Below are 17,607 nucleotides of genomic sequence, written 5' to 3'. Positions count from 1 at the left end.
ACTTCACCATTCCCATAATTACAGGCCAAGGCAGATACGGTGATCTCTCTTCACGACCTAAAAAATGCCGTACCAGAAACCCTGCCAACCTCATCCCCATTCTTCCCTCTCAACAAGCCCCCCCCAGCAATACACTCAAACTGGCACTCATCAATGCAAGATCAGTTAACAACAAATCCTTCCTCCTACACGACCTCATCTGTGACAAGACTTGGGACGCCCTCATGATCACTGAAACCTGGCTCCAAGACAATGATGGGATAACACTAGGCGAACTATGTCCTCCAGGCTACCAGGCCCTAGCCTGTTCACGTACCTCTGGGAAAGGAGGTGGAGTGACTACCATTGTCAAGACCTCCGCCACACCTAAACTGATAAACTCCATCAATATTCCCTCCTTAGAAGCACTTGCGTTCACCATAGGCCACAAACACAAAATTGCCCTCATACTCCTCTACAGAACCCCTAGCTCCCCAGCAGATACCCTAGAGACCCTCCTCGAATTCATCACTGAACTATCCATCTCACACAAACACGTGACCATCCTGGGAGATTTCAATTTCCCAGACTACCCCAACACCTCAGGACAAATTGACAACTTCCTCTCCTCCCTCACCGACCTGGGATTTCATCAGGCTATAACCACCCCCACGCACTCAGCAGGCAACATCCTAGACCTGCTCTTCACCCTTAGTGACCCAACTGCAGAGCCCCAACAAACAACTTATACCACCACACCAGTCCCATGGTCAGACCACCACCTCATTGAATTCGAACTCCCACTCGAAACTACCCTAGCCCCGCGTAAAGACCCTACTCCTCCCACCCTACGTCAACTCCCTAACTCAGTCAGCCCTCCAGCCATGGCCGCGGGCATTCGCACCCTAAATGATACCTGCACCCAACATCCCCACTCCATTGACCAGGCAGCCTCCACATGGCACTCCAACATCCAATCCCTCTATAATAGCCTCGCCCAGACAAAAACAACCCAAATAATCACCAACAAAGCACCTGCTCCCTGGTACACCAGTGACCTCCGATCCATAAAACGATCGCTGAGGAAAGCAGAAAGGATCTGGGTCAAACACCCGAACTCGGAAACCAAAGCCCACTGGAATAACATATCCATCACCTACAAAGCTGCCATCCTAGAAGCAAAAAAGACCTACTACTCTCGCCTCCTACAACTAGCCCCTTCTAGATCCAAACAATTGTTCACCCTCACAAACCAACTCTTCACCAGCGCCCAAAGAAAAAGTCACAACAACCAAACAGAACTTGATAGCGAGACTCTCTCGGACTTCTTCCAGTCCAAAGTACAAACCATCCGAGATAATCTTGACACCAACACCAAACCCACTCCTATTCAACCCCAACCGATTCCAAATACCCCACCCTCCGCCGCTCTCTCCCAATTTCATATGGCCACTCATGCCGAGGTTCTCGAAACCCTGAGAGAACTCAAACCCTCCAACACCATCCTCGATCCCTGCCCATCCAGCCTCCTGCTGTCCACAGAAGACGCCATGGCAGAATCCATCCTCCCCATCATTAACACCTCTCTAACCACTGGGACTGTGCCCCTCAGCTGGAAGTCAGCTATTATCAAGCCCACTCTCAAAAAACCCACTCTTGATCCTAACGAACCCGGCAACTATCGCCCAGTCTCCAACCTCCCATTTGTCTCCAAACTCCTTGAACGAATTGTGCTCCACCGACTTCACCCCTTCATTGAAGAACAAGCTGCTCTATCCCCTGCCCAATCCGGCTTCCGAAAAGGCCACAGCACAGAGTCAGTACTCCTTGACATCATTGATGATAGCTGGGCAATACTCGACAAAGGCAGTGATGCCCTACTAGTCCTACTTGACCTCAGCGCTGCCTTTGACACAGTCGACCACCACCTCCTCACATCCAGACTCTATGACCTCGGAATCAAGGACACAGCCCTCCAATGGATCACCTCCTTCCTCCATCAAAGGACCCAGACTGTCCTACTAGGAACTCACAAATCTCGCCCCAAGCCTATAAAATATGGTGTTCCTCAAGGCGCCCTTCTATCCCCCCTCCTATTCAACCTCTACATCAGGCCTGTCATTGATATAGCGCAGAAATATAGCATTAAAATCCACTCTTATGCAGATGACATCCAGCTGCTCCTCCCACTAGGCGAGAACCGATCGTCCCAAATTACTAACCTCCAACATTGCCTCTCTGATATGAAAACTTGGATGTCAAACAACAAACTTCAACTAAACGCCACTAAAACAGAACTCTTATGGATCAGAAAAAAAAAGCACCAAATTCACACGTCCTACCCTAGCATGGGACTCCACTCTACTAACGGCAACAGATCAGGTACGCAGCCTAGGAGTAACCTTAGACGGACACCTATCCCTATCTGCCCACATATCCCAAGTAATCTCCACCTCCTTCTACTACCTCCGCCAACTGAAAAAGATCAAACCCTACATCTCCACACCTGACCTCGCCCAACTCCTCTACGCATATGTCCTCTCCAGAATGGACTACTGTAACTCCCTATTCAATGGACTAACCAAAAATAATCTCAAACGCCTCCAACGTGTCCAAAATGCAGCTATCCGCCTCCTACACAACCTCAACTACCATGATCCCGTCTCCCCAGCACTCTGCGCTGAACACTGGCTCCCAATTAGCCAGCGCTGTGCTTTCAAGGCCCTAGCAGTAGCCCACAAGAGAATTTATGCCACCACCCCCCTCCTACATAAAATCTAAGCTTCCCATCTACACCCCCACTCGCACCCTCCGCTCAAAATCGGAAATACGCCTATGCATTCCCCCTGGAAGGTCCCTCCTCTCAGAAACTGCCCGCAAACGATCCTACAGCCACTTCATCCCACATCTCTGGAATAAACTCCCCCCCCAACTCAGGCAACAGAACTCTTTATTGACATTCCGTAAAATGGTAAAGACCCTCCTCTTCAACTAAAGGTCTCCCTCAGTCTACACCCCCCCTTAAACCCCACCTCTCTCTTCTCTCCCCTATTTAACTTCTCCTAAATTTCAGTATAGTCCTCTCTTAGTCTGTACTCTGATAAATTGTCTATACTCTGAAAAATTGTCTGTAGCCTGATAAATACTGCTCAATCTTGTATGTCCAAGCATCTAAACCTATTGCACATTTATTTGCCTAACTACTTCTACTGTGTATGTTTACTTGTAGACCGTTCTGAGCTACTGGGAGAACGGGATATAAATCTAAATAAATAAATAAATAATAAATAAATAAATAAATAAATAATTGCTGGAGCAATCAACATAGAGACTTAGTGTTTGCTAAAAATCCGGATAGTTCTGCTCTCTCTGTCCCCAACCCTGAAGAAAATTTTGAAACGCGTCGATGGGGAATGAGGCAGACCTGGTTTAAAGCTAAGTTATTTACTATGCACTAAATAGAACTATAGAGACCATTATGCTTTATAAATAATGCACTGACACTTTATAAATTTTTATAACTTATTACAAGACATAACAAGAAGTTGCACATTAGTTCAATATTCACAAAAAAATGTTCCAGTGAGGACGGCTACCACACTACTTTATTGTGTGGCATTCTGAGGAACTATTGTGATTTGAACATATATATAGTGGAGGTCTGACTTTGGTTTACATTATTTTGATATCTTTGTGCAAGTTTGCGATTTTGCATGTTCAACAAAAAATGAAGTCACTACTCTCTGATGTTTAGGCCCAGATTGGCACATGAGCTCTGTTTTCGGCATCTTGTAGAACAGAGCAGTAGCTCTTAAAATGTGCAATAATTCCTTTCTGAGCATATGTATACTCGCATATACCTAGGGTTACCAGACGTCCAGGAAAACCCGGACATGTCCTCTTTTTAGAGGACTGTCAAAACCCAGCAGTTTGTCCAGGTTTTGGAAGTCCTAAGCTCAGAGAGGCTGCATCTGGAAGCCTTTGCGAATGCACAGCCGTCACTGTGATGACATCATGTGCATGCGCGACATCATTGTGTCAACACCCATGCATGCCTGAAGGCTTCCGACTGCGGCCTTCGAGCTTGGGGAGGTCTCTGCAGCACACACAGCACCTTCTCAGAGTCCCTGCAACCCCTGGTAGGGGCTTTCAGTGTCTCCCCAGCATATTTAACTACTAGAGTCCTCTTCCTCCTACATGTTTCATAGGGCTTGAAAGGCTGGGAAACCCTGATTTAGAGCTGCTATAGAATTCTTCATGCTTCTGATAATGTACATCTGTGTTCTCCTCCACCGGCACAGGCAGCTTGTGCGCAGACATCTGGCTGTGAGAATGTATGTACATATACAGGGGGGGGGGGGGTCACTGGGAAAGAATGCTAGTAACTTCTTCACTGTCCAGAAAGAAACTAGCACGATGAGCTACAGAATGAGCGCACACACAATCTGCTGGAGGTAAAGGACACATTTTATAGTGAATGCCTTTTCCAATCTTGGGTTTGATTTTGCTCCTCTCATATAGGGGTCCTTCTACTAAGGCGCATTAGCGGTTTAAGCGCGTGCTAAACGCTAATGTGTCCATAGGATATACACTTCTCCCTCCAGATTCGCGGGGGATAGGGGCAGAGCCGGACCGCGAATGGTGAAATACCACGAATATCTTCTGGTCCGGCTCTGACCCACCCCCGCCTCCCTCCTGCCTTCCCCCTGGCATCCCGGCCTTACCTGGTGGTCTAGCGGGCTTTCAGGGCAGGAGCAATTTTCCTACGCTCCTGCCCCGTGCAGATCGCCAATAGGAAATAGCTGCCGTGAGTTCCCGTAGTCTCTCGAGACTACGACGGGAATTCCCACAGCCATTTCCTATTGGCGATCTACACGAGGCAGGAGTGTAGGAAGATCGCTCCTGCCCCGAAAGCCCGCTAGCCCACCAGGTAAGACTGAGACGCCGGGGGGAAGGTTAAACTGTGGGGTTTTTTTCTTTTTTCCCCCTCCCCAAAAAATCACGAATATGTGAAATTGCGATTGCCGAACCGCAAATGGGGAGGGGGAAGTGTAATGAGAAACTAAATAGTTAAATGGTTATCTATTATATATTCACAAACACACATACATATATATATATATATATATATATATATATATATATATATATATATATACATATATATATATATATATATACACACACAGTGGTCTCAAACTCACAGCCCGGGGACCACATGCGGCCCACTAGGTACTATTTGAGGCCCTCAGCATGTTTATCATAATCACAAAAGTAAAATAAAAGTTTCTTGATCATATGTCTCTTTAGCTATAAATTACCATATTATTATTATTATTATTAAGACTTAGCTTAAAGGAAAGATTTATAAACTATAAAGAGTTTTACCTCATGCAAAATTGTCATTTCTTTAATAAGACATTAACTCTTTTTTTTCTGTGGATCTCCAAGTACCTACAAATCCAAAATGTGGCCCTGCAAAGGGTTTGAGTTTGAGACCCTATATATAAAACCACTGAAGAAGTCAAAATGAGCTGTAGAACATTTCTTACTTAAACACACAGGGATAAGCCTCAGATAATGGAGTGAATTTTTTCTCTTATTCATGGTAACATCACTGGCTTGACCCATCCTCCCCACCATAATTAAAACGTTAATTCATTACTTATTGAAGGAATAAATAATATATTAATAAAACTAATATTGAATAAGTAATTAACGTTTTAATTATGGTAGGGAGGATGAGTCAAGCCGGTGATGTTACCAGGAGTAAGAGAAAAAATTCACTCCATTATCTGAGGCTTGTCCCTGTGTGTTTAAGTAAGAAATGTTCCACAGCTCATTTTGACTTCAATGGTTTTTGATACATAGGATATAATGGACCCATTAGCATTTAGTGCGCACTAAAACCGCTAGAGCGCCTTACTAAAAAAGACCCCATAATTTTTACTACAGTTTTTTTTCTGAATAGAAGCCTCATTCTGTACATATTGTATTAAGGTCCAAACTGTTTCCCCAAATCTAAAAATGACAAAAATTAGTTAAAAGTGAATCCCCAAATTAGAAAGGGAAAAGGTGCCTTTGGCCTAAAAACCAAGGCATTCCAGAGAAGCAGTTTTGAAGAATCCTCGGAATGCCGACACCCGAAACCACCACTCACATACACCCTTCTCTTTAGATAATTATTTTTGGGTTTGTCCATTCTCACTCCTCTGTATTACATTTTGAATTTTGTACACTGCTTCTGGGTGTCTCAGACTTCATTGTCCTGAAGTATCATTAATAAATTTTATTTTAGTGCAACACACAGCATTACAACCAGCCAACAATCTAACAGGGAATTAGTTGAGTGTGGGGGCTGTAAGGTGGGGTAAAGTTAAAAAAATAATAATAATGTATGTACAGAGGGACTGTAGTGCCACTTATGGCCTCTTTTACAAAGCTGCACTAGCGGTCCCGAAGCCCATATAGATTTAAAGGGCTTCGGGGCTGTTGCCGCACGGCAGCCGCTAGCACGGCTTTGTAAAACAGGCATTTAGTCCTCTTCTAGATAAGAAACAACAGTGGAGGGGAAGTGTTTTAATTCAAAATTGCCTGTTTTCCAGCATAATGACAATACATTGTTCACATTTATCATGTGTGGCATATAAATTGTAATTCTTGGATTTTAAAGTTCTACTTCTTTGTACTTGCTGGGTGTAATAAATCTAAACAAACCAGAAATACCCACAACCTGCCACCAGTCTTTGATGCTCTGAGACCCATACGGCCTCCACATCACAATTTCCATGAACTGTTGTGCAATATCCTAATGGCTCTGATATTAAGGCAGTGCCAGCTCTAATTTTATTTAAAACACTTATAGCCCGCATATCAAACATCTATGTGGGTAACAGCAGCACATACACAATTCAAACAAAACATAACAATACTCAATAAAAAAACAGACAGCCTATAACCCCAAACCAATCCATAAAGCAATTAGCCAAATAGCTACCACTTTATATATTGCTTGTATTTGGAAAAGCTAGTAAGAAAAACTATGCCTTCAGGCTTTTCCGAAATACCAGGAAGTCAGAAATTAGATGAATGGAATCTGGGATTGAATTCCATAACATTGCTCCGGCCACTTGGAACATACTGCATGGTATGGAGCTACTCTCTACATCAGGTCTTTGAGGTCCGCAGGCAGGCCAGGTTTTCAGATATTCATAATAAATAAGGGAGATTTGGATGCCCTGCCTCCTTGGTATACAGATCTCTTTCATTCATGTTCATTGTGGGTATCCTGTAAAACCTGGCCTGCCTGTGAACCTTGAGGACCGGAATGGAATAGCCCTGCTCTACATGGTACAAGCTAAACACAGATGATATTACGTATTACCGACTGCACTCCAAAGCACAGCAAAAGGTAATAGTGTCACAATTATTTCTTTGCATAGTGAGCAGACATTTCACTCTGACACATTTCCGATGTCTCTTAAAAAATTCCATTATATGAGGAGAAAGCCATTTTCAAGCTCCACCAGAAACATATTACAGTACAAACAAATAATCAGGGCATCAAACTAAGGATTGCAACACAAGGATATCCTAAAAACCAGTCAAACATTCTTATATGTGCGCAACTGAGTCAGCACATGGAAATCTCACTTATGCATATTCATTATAAATTATCACTCTGCAGCCCTCCAGGATTGCAATTCAACAACACTATAGGAATGAAAAAAAAAATAAAAAGGATACATTTGTATTTTTGTCTCACTTTGATGCGTCACAGCTCAAGTAGGTCTATATACCTACTGTGAAATCTCTTCCTAAAAGCAACCTGGAGGCAATGTTTTGTAAAAATAAGGGTTTACTTCCACTGAAATATGCAGGAAGAATCCAGGACAGACTCACTGTATCCAGAATTCTCTCCAAGGATCCCAGTATGCCCATACGAACAATAAGGGCTGTCACGCTTAGGTCATTAACCTGATGTTTACAGTATAAACACCTACGAGATATCCCCAGCATATGGGCAAGGAAACAGCAAACAGAGCTCAACTCTCGTCAGACCTCACCCACTTACCAGTTTTAACATCCATGTGCTCCCGCGACAGGTAGCAAAGCAGCCAAAAGTCCCCAGGAGGATGATAACGGTGCCGGTGCCAATAAGCACATAGGGGACTTTGGTGCCTTGTTCGTTCAACAGTGAGAAATACACCTCGAGGCTCACCTTTCCCCACACGCCGACACCCAGCAGGATAACACCTGTGAACTAAAAACATAAATAAAGACCCAGTCACAGCTCAGTACCATCAGCACTTACGTGCCAGAAAAGTGAGTATTTCCCTGTTCCCGGAGCTCTTATAATCTAAGATTCTGCATGAAGTAATGGATGGGTTAAGTGGCTTGCCTAAGGTCACAAAGGGTGGTCGTGGGATCTGAACCTGGGCCTTCTTGCTTCTCAGCCCGCTAACCGCCAGGCCACTTCTCTACTCCCAGTGAGCTCTTGAGTGATTGGGTCTAACATGCAACTCACCTGGAGCTACCAATGACATACGTTTGAGCTAAACAAAAACTGTTACACATTCATCCATATTAAATCATGTCCTTCAGAGCTCATCTAATGCTAACACGGTTACACCCTGTCCCACATAGCTTATTGATTTAACACCAGTGTTCAGCGTTCAGCATGTCACACCTATCCACTATTTTCTCAGCACTTAGACAACTACAGCATTAAAAGTTTTCATTTAGATGTTTTCTGAGTTATAAGGACATCATGTGATCATCAGAAAGTAGGAGCTGTAAGATGAGGCCTGGAAGGTGGGGAGAGAACAGAGTTGTGGTGATGGAAGGGCGCAGTTACCAAGATACATCTTATCTGTAAGGAGGACTAAGTACAGCTGCACAGTGCATTCTGTGACTCTGGACTCTTTAGCCCAGATAAGATACAGGAAGCACAGTGAGATTTCTTAAACACATTAATAAGGTCACAGTGATAACAGCACATGCTTGTCGCCCCACCGAGGGAAAATTTCATTAAGCTAAGGACAACATACTGTAATCCAAAAATCTGCCTACAATTTTAAGGAGTTGTTCACAATTACAGCAAGTCACTCCTGTATGTAATACCACCAGTTTATTTATTTAATTAAATATATTCCACTTATCCTACAATTCTATGCGGATTACAAATTATTCAGCTACTCAAGCATTTTCCCTATCTGTCCTGGTGGGCTCACACTCTATCTAATGTACCTGGGACAATGGAGGATTAAGTGACTTGCCCAAGGTCACAAGGAGCAGTGTGGGATTTGAACCCACAACCCCAGGGTGCTGGGGCTGTAGCTCTAACCACTACACCACACACTCACCAGTGATCTTTTGGGGATGTGGTGGGCTGATACAGAACGGACTCACCTGCACCCCAGACATAATACAGAAAAGCAGAGACACCCTGTTCACAGAATCATATCAAGCACCAAATGTACCTACCTGACAACTATCCCTGGCTGAGGAAGCAGAGGAAGAAAAGAGAATAGAACAGAACACATTACCTGCTTAATCCAACATTCATACACAAAGCGTTTCACATGCATTCCGTATCTGAGCTGATCTCAGGGACTAGTTCTGTCTGCCCTTCTCTAGGATCACTTGTTTTACTTTTTCCCCCCCCTCTTTTACGAAACTGTGATAGCAGTTTCTAGCAGGGGAGCTGCGCTGAACGGCCTGCGCTTCTCCCGACGCTCATAGGAACTCAATGAGCATTGGGAGCAGCGCAGGCCATTCGGCGTGGCTCCCCGCGCTAGAAACTGCTATCGCAGTTTCGTAAAAGAAGACCTTTGTGTTCAAGTGATAATGGGTAACTTCTCCCCCCCCCCAATAGGTAATGGCTTTCTGAGGGGCTCATATAATAACCGGTGCATAAATAATGCAATGAAAAATGTTATATTGAAACATTGTGAATGTTAAACTGTAATCCATTCCGATATCTCTGGGGAAGATAGGATATAAATCCAAATATATAAATACTATCTATTATTCCTTCCCCTCCTTTAGAGATCCTACGTACTTGCCCCAAGCTGACTTGAATTAAGATACAGTCTTCACCTTCATCACCTCATGGATAGGATTATCATATGACTCCAGAAAAAGTAAAACCCGGCTATCTCAATCCGTCCTCTTTTTTTTCTGGAGCCATATAGTAACCCTACTCATGGAGTTACTAAGATTTAATATGTAAAGGCAATCTATCAAGGTGAGTCTCTTTAAATCAAGCCTATGTCATCCAAAATGATCAGAAATATTTCTGTATTTTTCTGCTACATTTTCTTGTTCTCCAACTGTAGCGCTGTGAATTGTGTGAATACCAAATCGCACTCGCGCCTGTATTATCAATATAGTTCCTTCACACTTTACCACTATGACCTATTTTCTTCTGTTCAGCTTTTTATCAATTAGAATGAAAATGTCTCAAATGATCCTAACATCTTCAGTCTTCAAGTGTTTTTTCCAGTATATAGCAATACTGTAACTTTTATAAAAATGTACAATGGATGAGACAGGCCACCTTACTGTACCTCTCTCTGTATAGACTTTATTTTACCTTCAGAACTTCACCGCCAGCTACAAAACTAGTAACTATTGCCAGCTCTTAGATAATCTACAGATGTCTGTTGTACAAAATTTTAATAAGTTTACTGTGAATCATCTCATCTATATTTATTAATTTTGATTTTTATCCCGTCATCCCAGTAGCTCAGAAAGGCCTACAAGCAAACATTCACAGTGGAGTACATTTGGACAATACAAAGACTATACAGTAGTTTAAGTACAAGGACTATACAGCAATTTAAGTACAGGTTAAGAATGGATTATACAGCGATTTAAGTAGAGGTTCAGAATGGAGAAGAGAGGGTAGAAGGAAGGGGGGTGAAGGGGTAGATCTGCTGTCCTGGGCTGCTACCATAAATTGCTTAACCTTAGGTTTAAAATCATCTCTTAACCATTCAGATGGTTCTTGGAATAACACTTTATATTTTCCACTGTATTTAATTGTTTTTCCTAGTTTGCTGATCTAATTCTTTGAAGAGTTTGGTAAACTGTTGCTTCCTTCCCTATATACACGTATACTAGTGGATTCTCACTCATTCATTCTTTTTGTCTGACTGCTTGCACAGGTTTAATAATAGAAATAATAATAAGTGACCAGAATCTTTCATATTTGGATCTGAGGACCCTATGGGGTTACTATCATATGCTTCCAAGCCTATACATATATGTACGTGAATGACACCATTTTAATAGCTTTTTTAGCTTGTAGGTAATCTATAAGAAGTTAAATAATTCAAATCAAATAAATGAATAAATAAAAATCCTTGTTTTAAGCTAAGAAAGGGGGTGTGGCCATGGGAGGGGTGTATCCCAAACGGATGCATGCAGTTAAAAGAATTTCAGGGAAGTATGCTCAACTTGTGTACCAAGGGGATTTATGCCAGGGTTTAGTCCTTGCATCTAAAGTTGATCACAGGAAACAACACAAAACACTATTCTGTATTTCTCCAGTCATATTGCTTACAAACATAAGAATAGCCATACTGGGTGAGACCATATTCCAACGATTAAACAATTAAAGCTGAAAGTAACCAGGGTGAGCATGTTTTCCTGTATAGGCCCTCCCCAGTGGAATGAGATCCCGTTGTATATACGCCAGCATGAAAATTTGAGTAATTTTAAAAGATTATTAAAAGGCACTTATTCTGCAAGATAAAGTATGTGAATTGTTGTTATTTTATTGTATATGTATTGTTGTTTTATTATGTATATATTTGTTGTGACCCTTTTGTATAAAGCGGGATACAAATAAATAAAATATAAACTAATCAATCCCAATGTATAGCATTTTATCTGCTACACTACTTCAGAAATATCATCTGAACATAAGGAAATGCATGTATTTTCTGTAAATAAAATACTGTACTGCTATTTGAAAAGCATCTCCTTACCCATGGGGCACAAGACATGCCTCGTGATGTGTTAGTGCTCTCTAGTGCAGTGGTTCCCAACCCTGTCCTGGAGGACCACCAGGCCAATCGGGTTGGCAGGATAGCCCTAATGAATATGCATGGAGCCGATTTGCATGCCTGTCACTTCCATTATATGCAAATCTCTCTCATGCATATTCATTAGGGCCAGCCTGAAAACCCGATTGGTCCTGGTGGCCCTCCAGGACAGGGTTGGGAACCACTGCTCTAGTGCATTAAAATCACCTTGATTAGTTTGTAACTCTTTTAAAGTTCCTAAACCAAGCCACGGACTACAAACGTAACCTAATCCCATAGTCCTGCCAACATGCTACCAATGTGTTCTTGCAGGGTCAACTACAAAAGTGCAAACTGGTTGGCTCGAGCTACGTAATAAGGCTTCCCCCCCCCTACAAAGAGAAATGTCTTACAAAGCAACAACCCAGTTCGTGAAAGCCTTTCCTTCCAACTGACTTAAATCAATCAGTGAGTGAGTGTGTACAGAAAAGTGTTACCTTTTGCTCTCTACCCATTTATAAACAATCTGTCAGTGTATTTTACAATCTGTAGCAGAAAAGGAGGCGTCAATAAACGAGCTGCAGGTAATCTATTTTCATTGGGCTAACCAGCTCTTTAAACCACTCCAACAGTGCAATAAAAAGGAATCGAATACAATCGATTCAGTTTAGCTATTCAGGTGGCCCAATTAGAATGCCCAGCAACCCCCCCTTCGATCCCCCCCGTTTAATGCTAACCACAGACTCCCAAGCCCTTCTCCATTCTCCTTTGTCCGATTTTCCACGCAGATCGGTCTCTCCCAGCTTAACAGAGCGCGCGCACGCAGCGCTCCGCTCTTTCCGCCTCCGGACTCGGGGGCCTCCCGCCTCTTACCCAGAAGATGAAGCTGTAGATTAGCAGGACGCTCTTCAGGCAGGTGATGACAGGTTTCGTCTGCAGCCTCCGCGAAGGCGACGCCATGTCTCTCCCGATGCCCTGAAAACCGCAAGCGCCACTCGCGAGCCGTTCGCCCGAGCTCCGCCGGAAACAGCCGAACGCCTCTTCCCCCCCGAGCCGGAAACAACCGAGCGCTTTCCGAGCCCTGCCGAAAATAGCCGGACGCTCGCCGCGCCGGAAACAGCTGGTGGGTGGATTGTGGCTGCGCCTGGTTCCATTCAGACTTGTGGTGTCACCCTCAAGGGTGTTAAACTATCCTTACTGAAAGAAGAGGCCTGTTTTAAAGAAGTGTTGTGTATGTTTGTTTTTTAAAGCAAGGGGATGAAACAAACCTTACCCTCATCTAAAAGCTTAAGAGCAGTTGGTGATACAAAGTAGTGCCCCAGGAACAACTGAATAATCAAAAACGGACACAGGAATGATCAGGTGAATTGAATCTAAGGATAAAAGATTGATAGCTGCAGCCCAGGGGAGCAGATTTAGGGACGAGAGGTTCATAGCAAACACAGAAAAAAATTGTACAACAGACATGTAGATTCTTTAAGAAAATGCTGAATGGCAGAAAATTTCTGTACAAAAGAGCACAATAAGGTGGCACATCTCATCCATTGGAAACTCTGTAAACAGTAACCCAAAGAGGTTATGATCACATGAGACGTTCCTATTCCAACTGATAAAAAAGTTGGATGCAAAAAAAAATAAAAAATGGGCATGATAGTGAATGAAAAAAACCCATTCATAACACAGATGTGAGTACCATGTATTCTGTGAAGAGCATCAAGGTAATATATAGAAATAAAACAAAAACCATAGGTAATAAGAATGCCCGACTTATGTCAGCCTCGTATTTATGAACCGGGGACCTGCCTCTCCCTGAACCAATGCACCCCCTCTTCCTACCTGCCCAAATGCGACCCGACCCTCCTCCTCCCTTCCATGTCCTAACATGTCCCTTGTCGTCCTTCCCTCTTGGGTCCCAAATTCATGCCTCCCTCCCTCACGTGGGTGTTTACTTCCGCTGGCCGGCTGCCTCCTCCCAGCTGCACTTTTCTTCATAAAGCCACAAGCAGTGGTTCCTGCACGTGGCTCTAATGCCATTTTGGAAGAGGCGGGCTTGCTGGCAGGAGGGAGTGGGCATCTTTCTTGCCGGGCCATCTTGGGGGGTTCGTGAGGTGTTAGGGAGAATGTTGGGGTATGAGGGGTGTTGGGGAATGTCAGATGGGTGTTGGGTGGGTATTGGGGAATGTCGGGTGGGAGTTGGGGACTGTTGGGGGTTCAGGGGATCGACAGGTCTGGCAGCAGGAGGGAATGGGCATCCCTCCTGCCTATCGAAGGTGGGGGAGTTGTTTCATGGTTCCAGCAGAAAGGAGTGGACATCCCTCCTGCTGGGAAACTTCGAGGGGAGGTTTGGGGGTGGCAGCAGGAGGGAGTGGGTATCCCTCCTGCCACTCGACTTGCAGTGGGATTTGGGGGTTCCCTGCCGCAGCCATTCAGCTAATTGCAGCAGGGAGATTTTCTTGCAGCAATAAGCTTAGCGACTACATCTAGTTGAAATGTAGATCAGCTTTTTGTTGGCCTACATTTCAGGCACCTATTGTGGCCCTAGGGAGACACCTAGGGACACTTAAGCTTGCCCAAGGCCACTTCTGGGCAAAACCACACCCAACCTTGGGTGAGCTTAAGCATTCCTAGGCACCACCTTGTACCCATGACAGATGCCTATAGTCTAGGCAGTCTGCCTCAGGTTGTTGGTTTTTTTTTTTTTTTTTTTTTAATGTGTGTCCTGATTGGCTGGTTAGACGCTGGATAGATGCCTACCGCTGCCTACATTTGGGATGCCATTTATAGAATTTGCCCCTCAGTCTACAACTGGCAGGTATTTCCTTTGGGAACCTGTGCAGCCAGCCTGCTGAAGATTTGTGGAGCTCAGGGTTCTGGGCCCTCAGCACTTGCTCGCTTCCTTGACTTGGCCAGGAGCTTGAGTGCAGGCTGTTCAGGGTAGAGAGTGACACATTAAGTATTACAGTGCAAAAATCGCAATTACCATGTGAATTCCTGCAGTAATGGGGAAACATTGCCAATTATGGCAATGGTTGACCATTCCATGGTAGTGCCATGGGAACAGGAATAGCTGCCACAGTAAAATAACGCAGCAGTGGGGACCCATGGCACCCTCCCCAAGCCTACCTTTTAATGTCCCCAGTGGTCTAGTGGTTTCTTTGGAAGCAGGAAAGAGCCCAAATCCTTCCTGCCCCTGCCGTTGCTAGAGCTGCTTACTATTACCAGTTCAAAGATTTTGAAAATGGCTGCCGAGATTTCATAGGGCAGCCTTGCGAGACTCAGAGGACGAGAGGTCAGATTTAATCTCTTTACTGTCCTAAAGTGAGGCTGGAGCTCATTACTGTGTCCCTTCGAGAACTGAAGATAAACCCTCTGCAAACCCCGCCCTCCCAGTGTTGTCTTCTGAGTGGGGTCTAGGCTCAACCCACATCTTTTCCATGAGATCCAAACATGAGGATCCTAGTCACAGAGCCCTGGGAGACCCCCCAAAGGTTCCCTAAGGGTGGCTAAAACCATGGCTAAGCTAAACTAAACTAAACTAAGCCTTAGGTTTATATACCGCATCTTCTCCACTGAAGTGGCTAAACTATATCCCATGGATCAAGAATTCTATCAAATGTTTGCTATGTCAAAGGTGGATTTCCTGGTAGCCCACTTCACAAACAATGCACTTCCCAAACAAGTGAGGGTGGCATGGTTTTAAAGAATCCACAGGACCGCAGAGTGGCAGGAGGCAGTTTGAAGCCCTAGCCTTAGGGATTAAGGCTGCAACCGCTGCCTTCTTTTTGGCACGTGCCTGTGTTTCCAGGACCTGGCAGAGGCTGAGTCCCTGCCACAGCTGTTGTAGCGAGAGTTGACTATGTAACAGATGCACTCCATGATATAAACAGTCATGGGGAAAGTCTCAGTATTTTTTATCTCCGCCCGTTGTATGCTTTGGATCAGGCAATGGTCGCGTGATTCGACTTCTAAAGCGATGCTGAGCAGGCTACTGTTCAGGGGGCAGATGCTGTTTGGCAAGGGCCTAGATGATCTTATGGCCAGTGTGCAAGATCGCGGACCATAATCTTTACTTGACAGTAGACCCCGAGCAGCTAGAGGCCAGTGCTGGGGGTCCTTTTGAGGGTGTTGATGTTCTCGTCAGTACTCCACAGGAGCCTCTACCCAGAGAGCCTTTCAAAGTTCCAGACAGAAATTCTCCAGGAACTGGAGAAATCAAGGTTCAGGCTCGTGTTACACAGTGCCAGCAAAAAAACCACACTGAGGCCAACCCTCAAGATCCCCCCCCCCCTGAAGATTGGAGGTCAGTTCTTGGATTATCTGGAGGCCTGGGAGCAGATCATGACAGACAGCTGGGTCCTGGAGATTTTCAGAGAGGGTTACAAGGTGGAGTTTGTGTGCTCTCTCTCCAACTGATTTGTGGATTCACTGGCAGGCCAGCTAGAAAAGGCAAAAAGGGTCCAAGTAACGTTGCTAAATATTCAGGTCATAGAACCAGTCCATCCAGAAGACTTGTGCTTCAGCAGATACTCCATGTACTTTGTTGTGCCCAAGAAAGGCTTGGAGGAGTGGAGACCCATCCTAGACCTCAAATATGTCAACACAGCTCTGAGAGTTCCCCGGTTCTGGCTGGAGACTGTTCAGTCTGTCATTTCAGCGGTGGAACCAGAACAGTTCCTAGCTGCCCTGGATTTGATAGAAGCTTGTCTTCGGGGGTCACGTGATGCAGCCTACCTGACCGGTTGTGGGAGCGGAGAGCTCCGTCCTGATCCCGCTGAAATCGGCTATTTCTCAGCGCTTTTCCACCCGAGCTGAATCGCGAGATCCTCGGGAGCAGTGCTAGAAGCCTTGCGCTGTTAACTTCGCAGTTCGGGGGCGCGTTGTCGTCGGGCATGCCAATTCGCTCGGCAAAGACCTCTCGGGATCGGCCTCAGTCTCCCGCTGTAAAAATGGCGGCGGAGCCAGCGTCATTCACCATCCCTGCGGGAGACTGGATTCAGGAAATTACCCGATCGGTTTCGGCTGCCCTGGCGGACCGCCTCAACAAACTGCAATCGGCAGTTGATGAGGTGCACGAAAAATTCGACTCCCAGCAGAGGCGCCTCACTGAAGTGGAACAACGGGTCTCAGGCCAGGAAGACACGTGTGCGTCTCTGGAGGCTCAAATGTCGGCGCTCCGTAAAACCAACATTGACATGCAGGACCAACTTGAGGAGCTGGAAAACCGCAGCCGCCGTAACAACCTGCGGCTGGTTGGTCTACCAGAATCTGTCGGAGATGCTGACCTGTACCGGATCTTCACTATATGGCTGCCGGAGACACTGGGCCTGTCGGGCTCCGGCCTGCACTTTGACTGTGAAAGAGCCCACCGTATTGGCCCCAAATCGGGGGATGGCAAAAGAGCACGCACAGCTATTGCACGTTTCTGTAATTGGAGAGGCAAGGAAGCGCTGCTTAGGGCATACCGCAAGGCTGGAGCCCTGGAATACGAGGGGGTGAAGGTACTGGTCTTTAATGACTATTCAGTGCGAGTTGCTGCCCAACGCAAGTTAATGTCACCTTTCTGCTCTGAGCTTCATAAGAGGGGGATCCAGTTTGC

At 45.1% G+C, this 17,607-nt stretch overlaps 2 protein-coding genes across 4 annotated transcripts in view; one reads left to right on the top strand and one right to left on the bottom strand.

Annotated features, from left to right (window-relative positions):
* The window catches only part of TSPAN6 (tetraspanin 6), a 34,264-nt gene extending 21,180 nt beyond the window's left edge, over window positions 1-13,084 (bottom strand). The window contains exons 1-2 of one of the 2 annotated variants that reach the window (XM_033945136.1): window positions 12,885-13,084; window positions 8,054-8,242 (exon numbers count right to left, since the gene is read on the bottom strand). In XM_033945136.1, the coding sequence (XP_033801027.1) occupies window positions 8,054-8,242; window positions 12,885-12,971 (276 nt within the window). In that variant the 5' untranslated portion in view covers window positions 12,972-13,084. Of the gene's footprint in view, window positions 1-8,053; window positions 8,243-11,975; window positions 12,009-12,884 lie in introns of those variants that run through there. The other variant, XM_033945137.1, reaches the window with a different exon arrangement.
* SRPX2 (sushi repeat containing protein X-linked 2) overlaps window positions 12,701-17,607 on the top strand; it is a 66,914-nt gene continuing 62,007 nt past the window's right edge. The window contains exon 1 of one of the 2 annotated variants that reach the window (XM_033945133.1): window positions 12,701-13,373. The gene's annotated coding sequence lies outside the window, so the exon portion shown is untranslated. Of the gene's footprint in view, window positions 13,374-14,085; window positions 14,140-17,607 lie in introns of those variants that run through there. The other variant, XM_033945134.1, reaches the window with a different exon arrangement.

This window comes from Geotrypetes seraphini, chromosome 5 (assembly GCF_902459505.1).
Source record: "Geotrypetes seraphini chromosome 5, aGeoSer1.1, whole genome shotgun sequence".
NCBI classification, from domain to species: Eukaryota; Metazoa; Chordata; class Amphibia; order Gymnophiona; family Dermophiidae; genus Geotrypetes; species Geotrypetes seraphini.
Note: the sequence above shows the minus strand (reverse complement) of the source record. Positions and strands in the feature narration are given on the sequence as shown.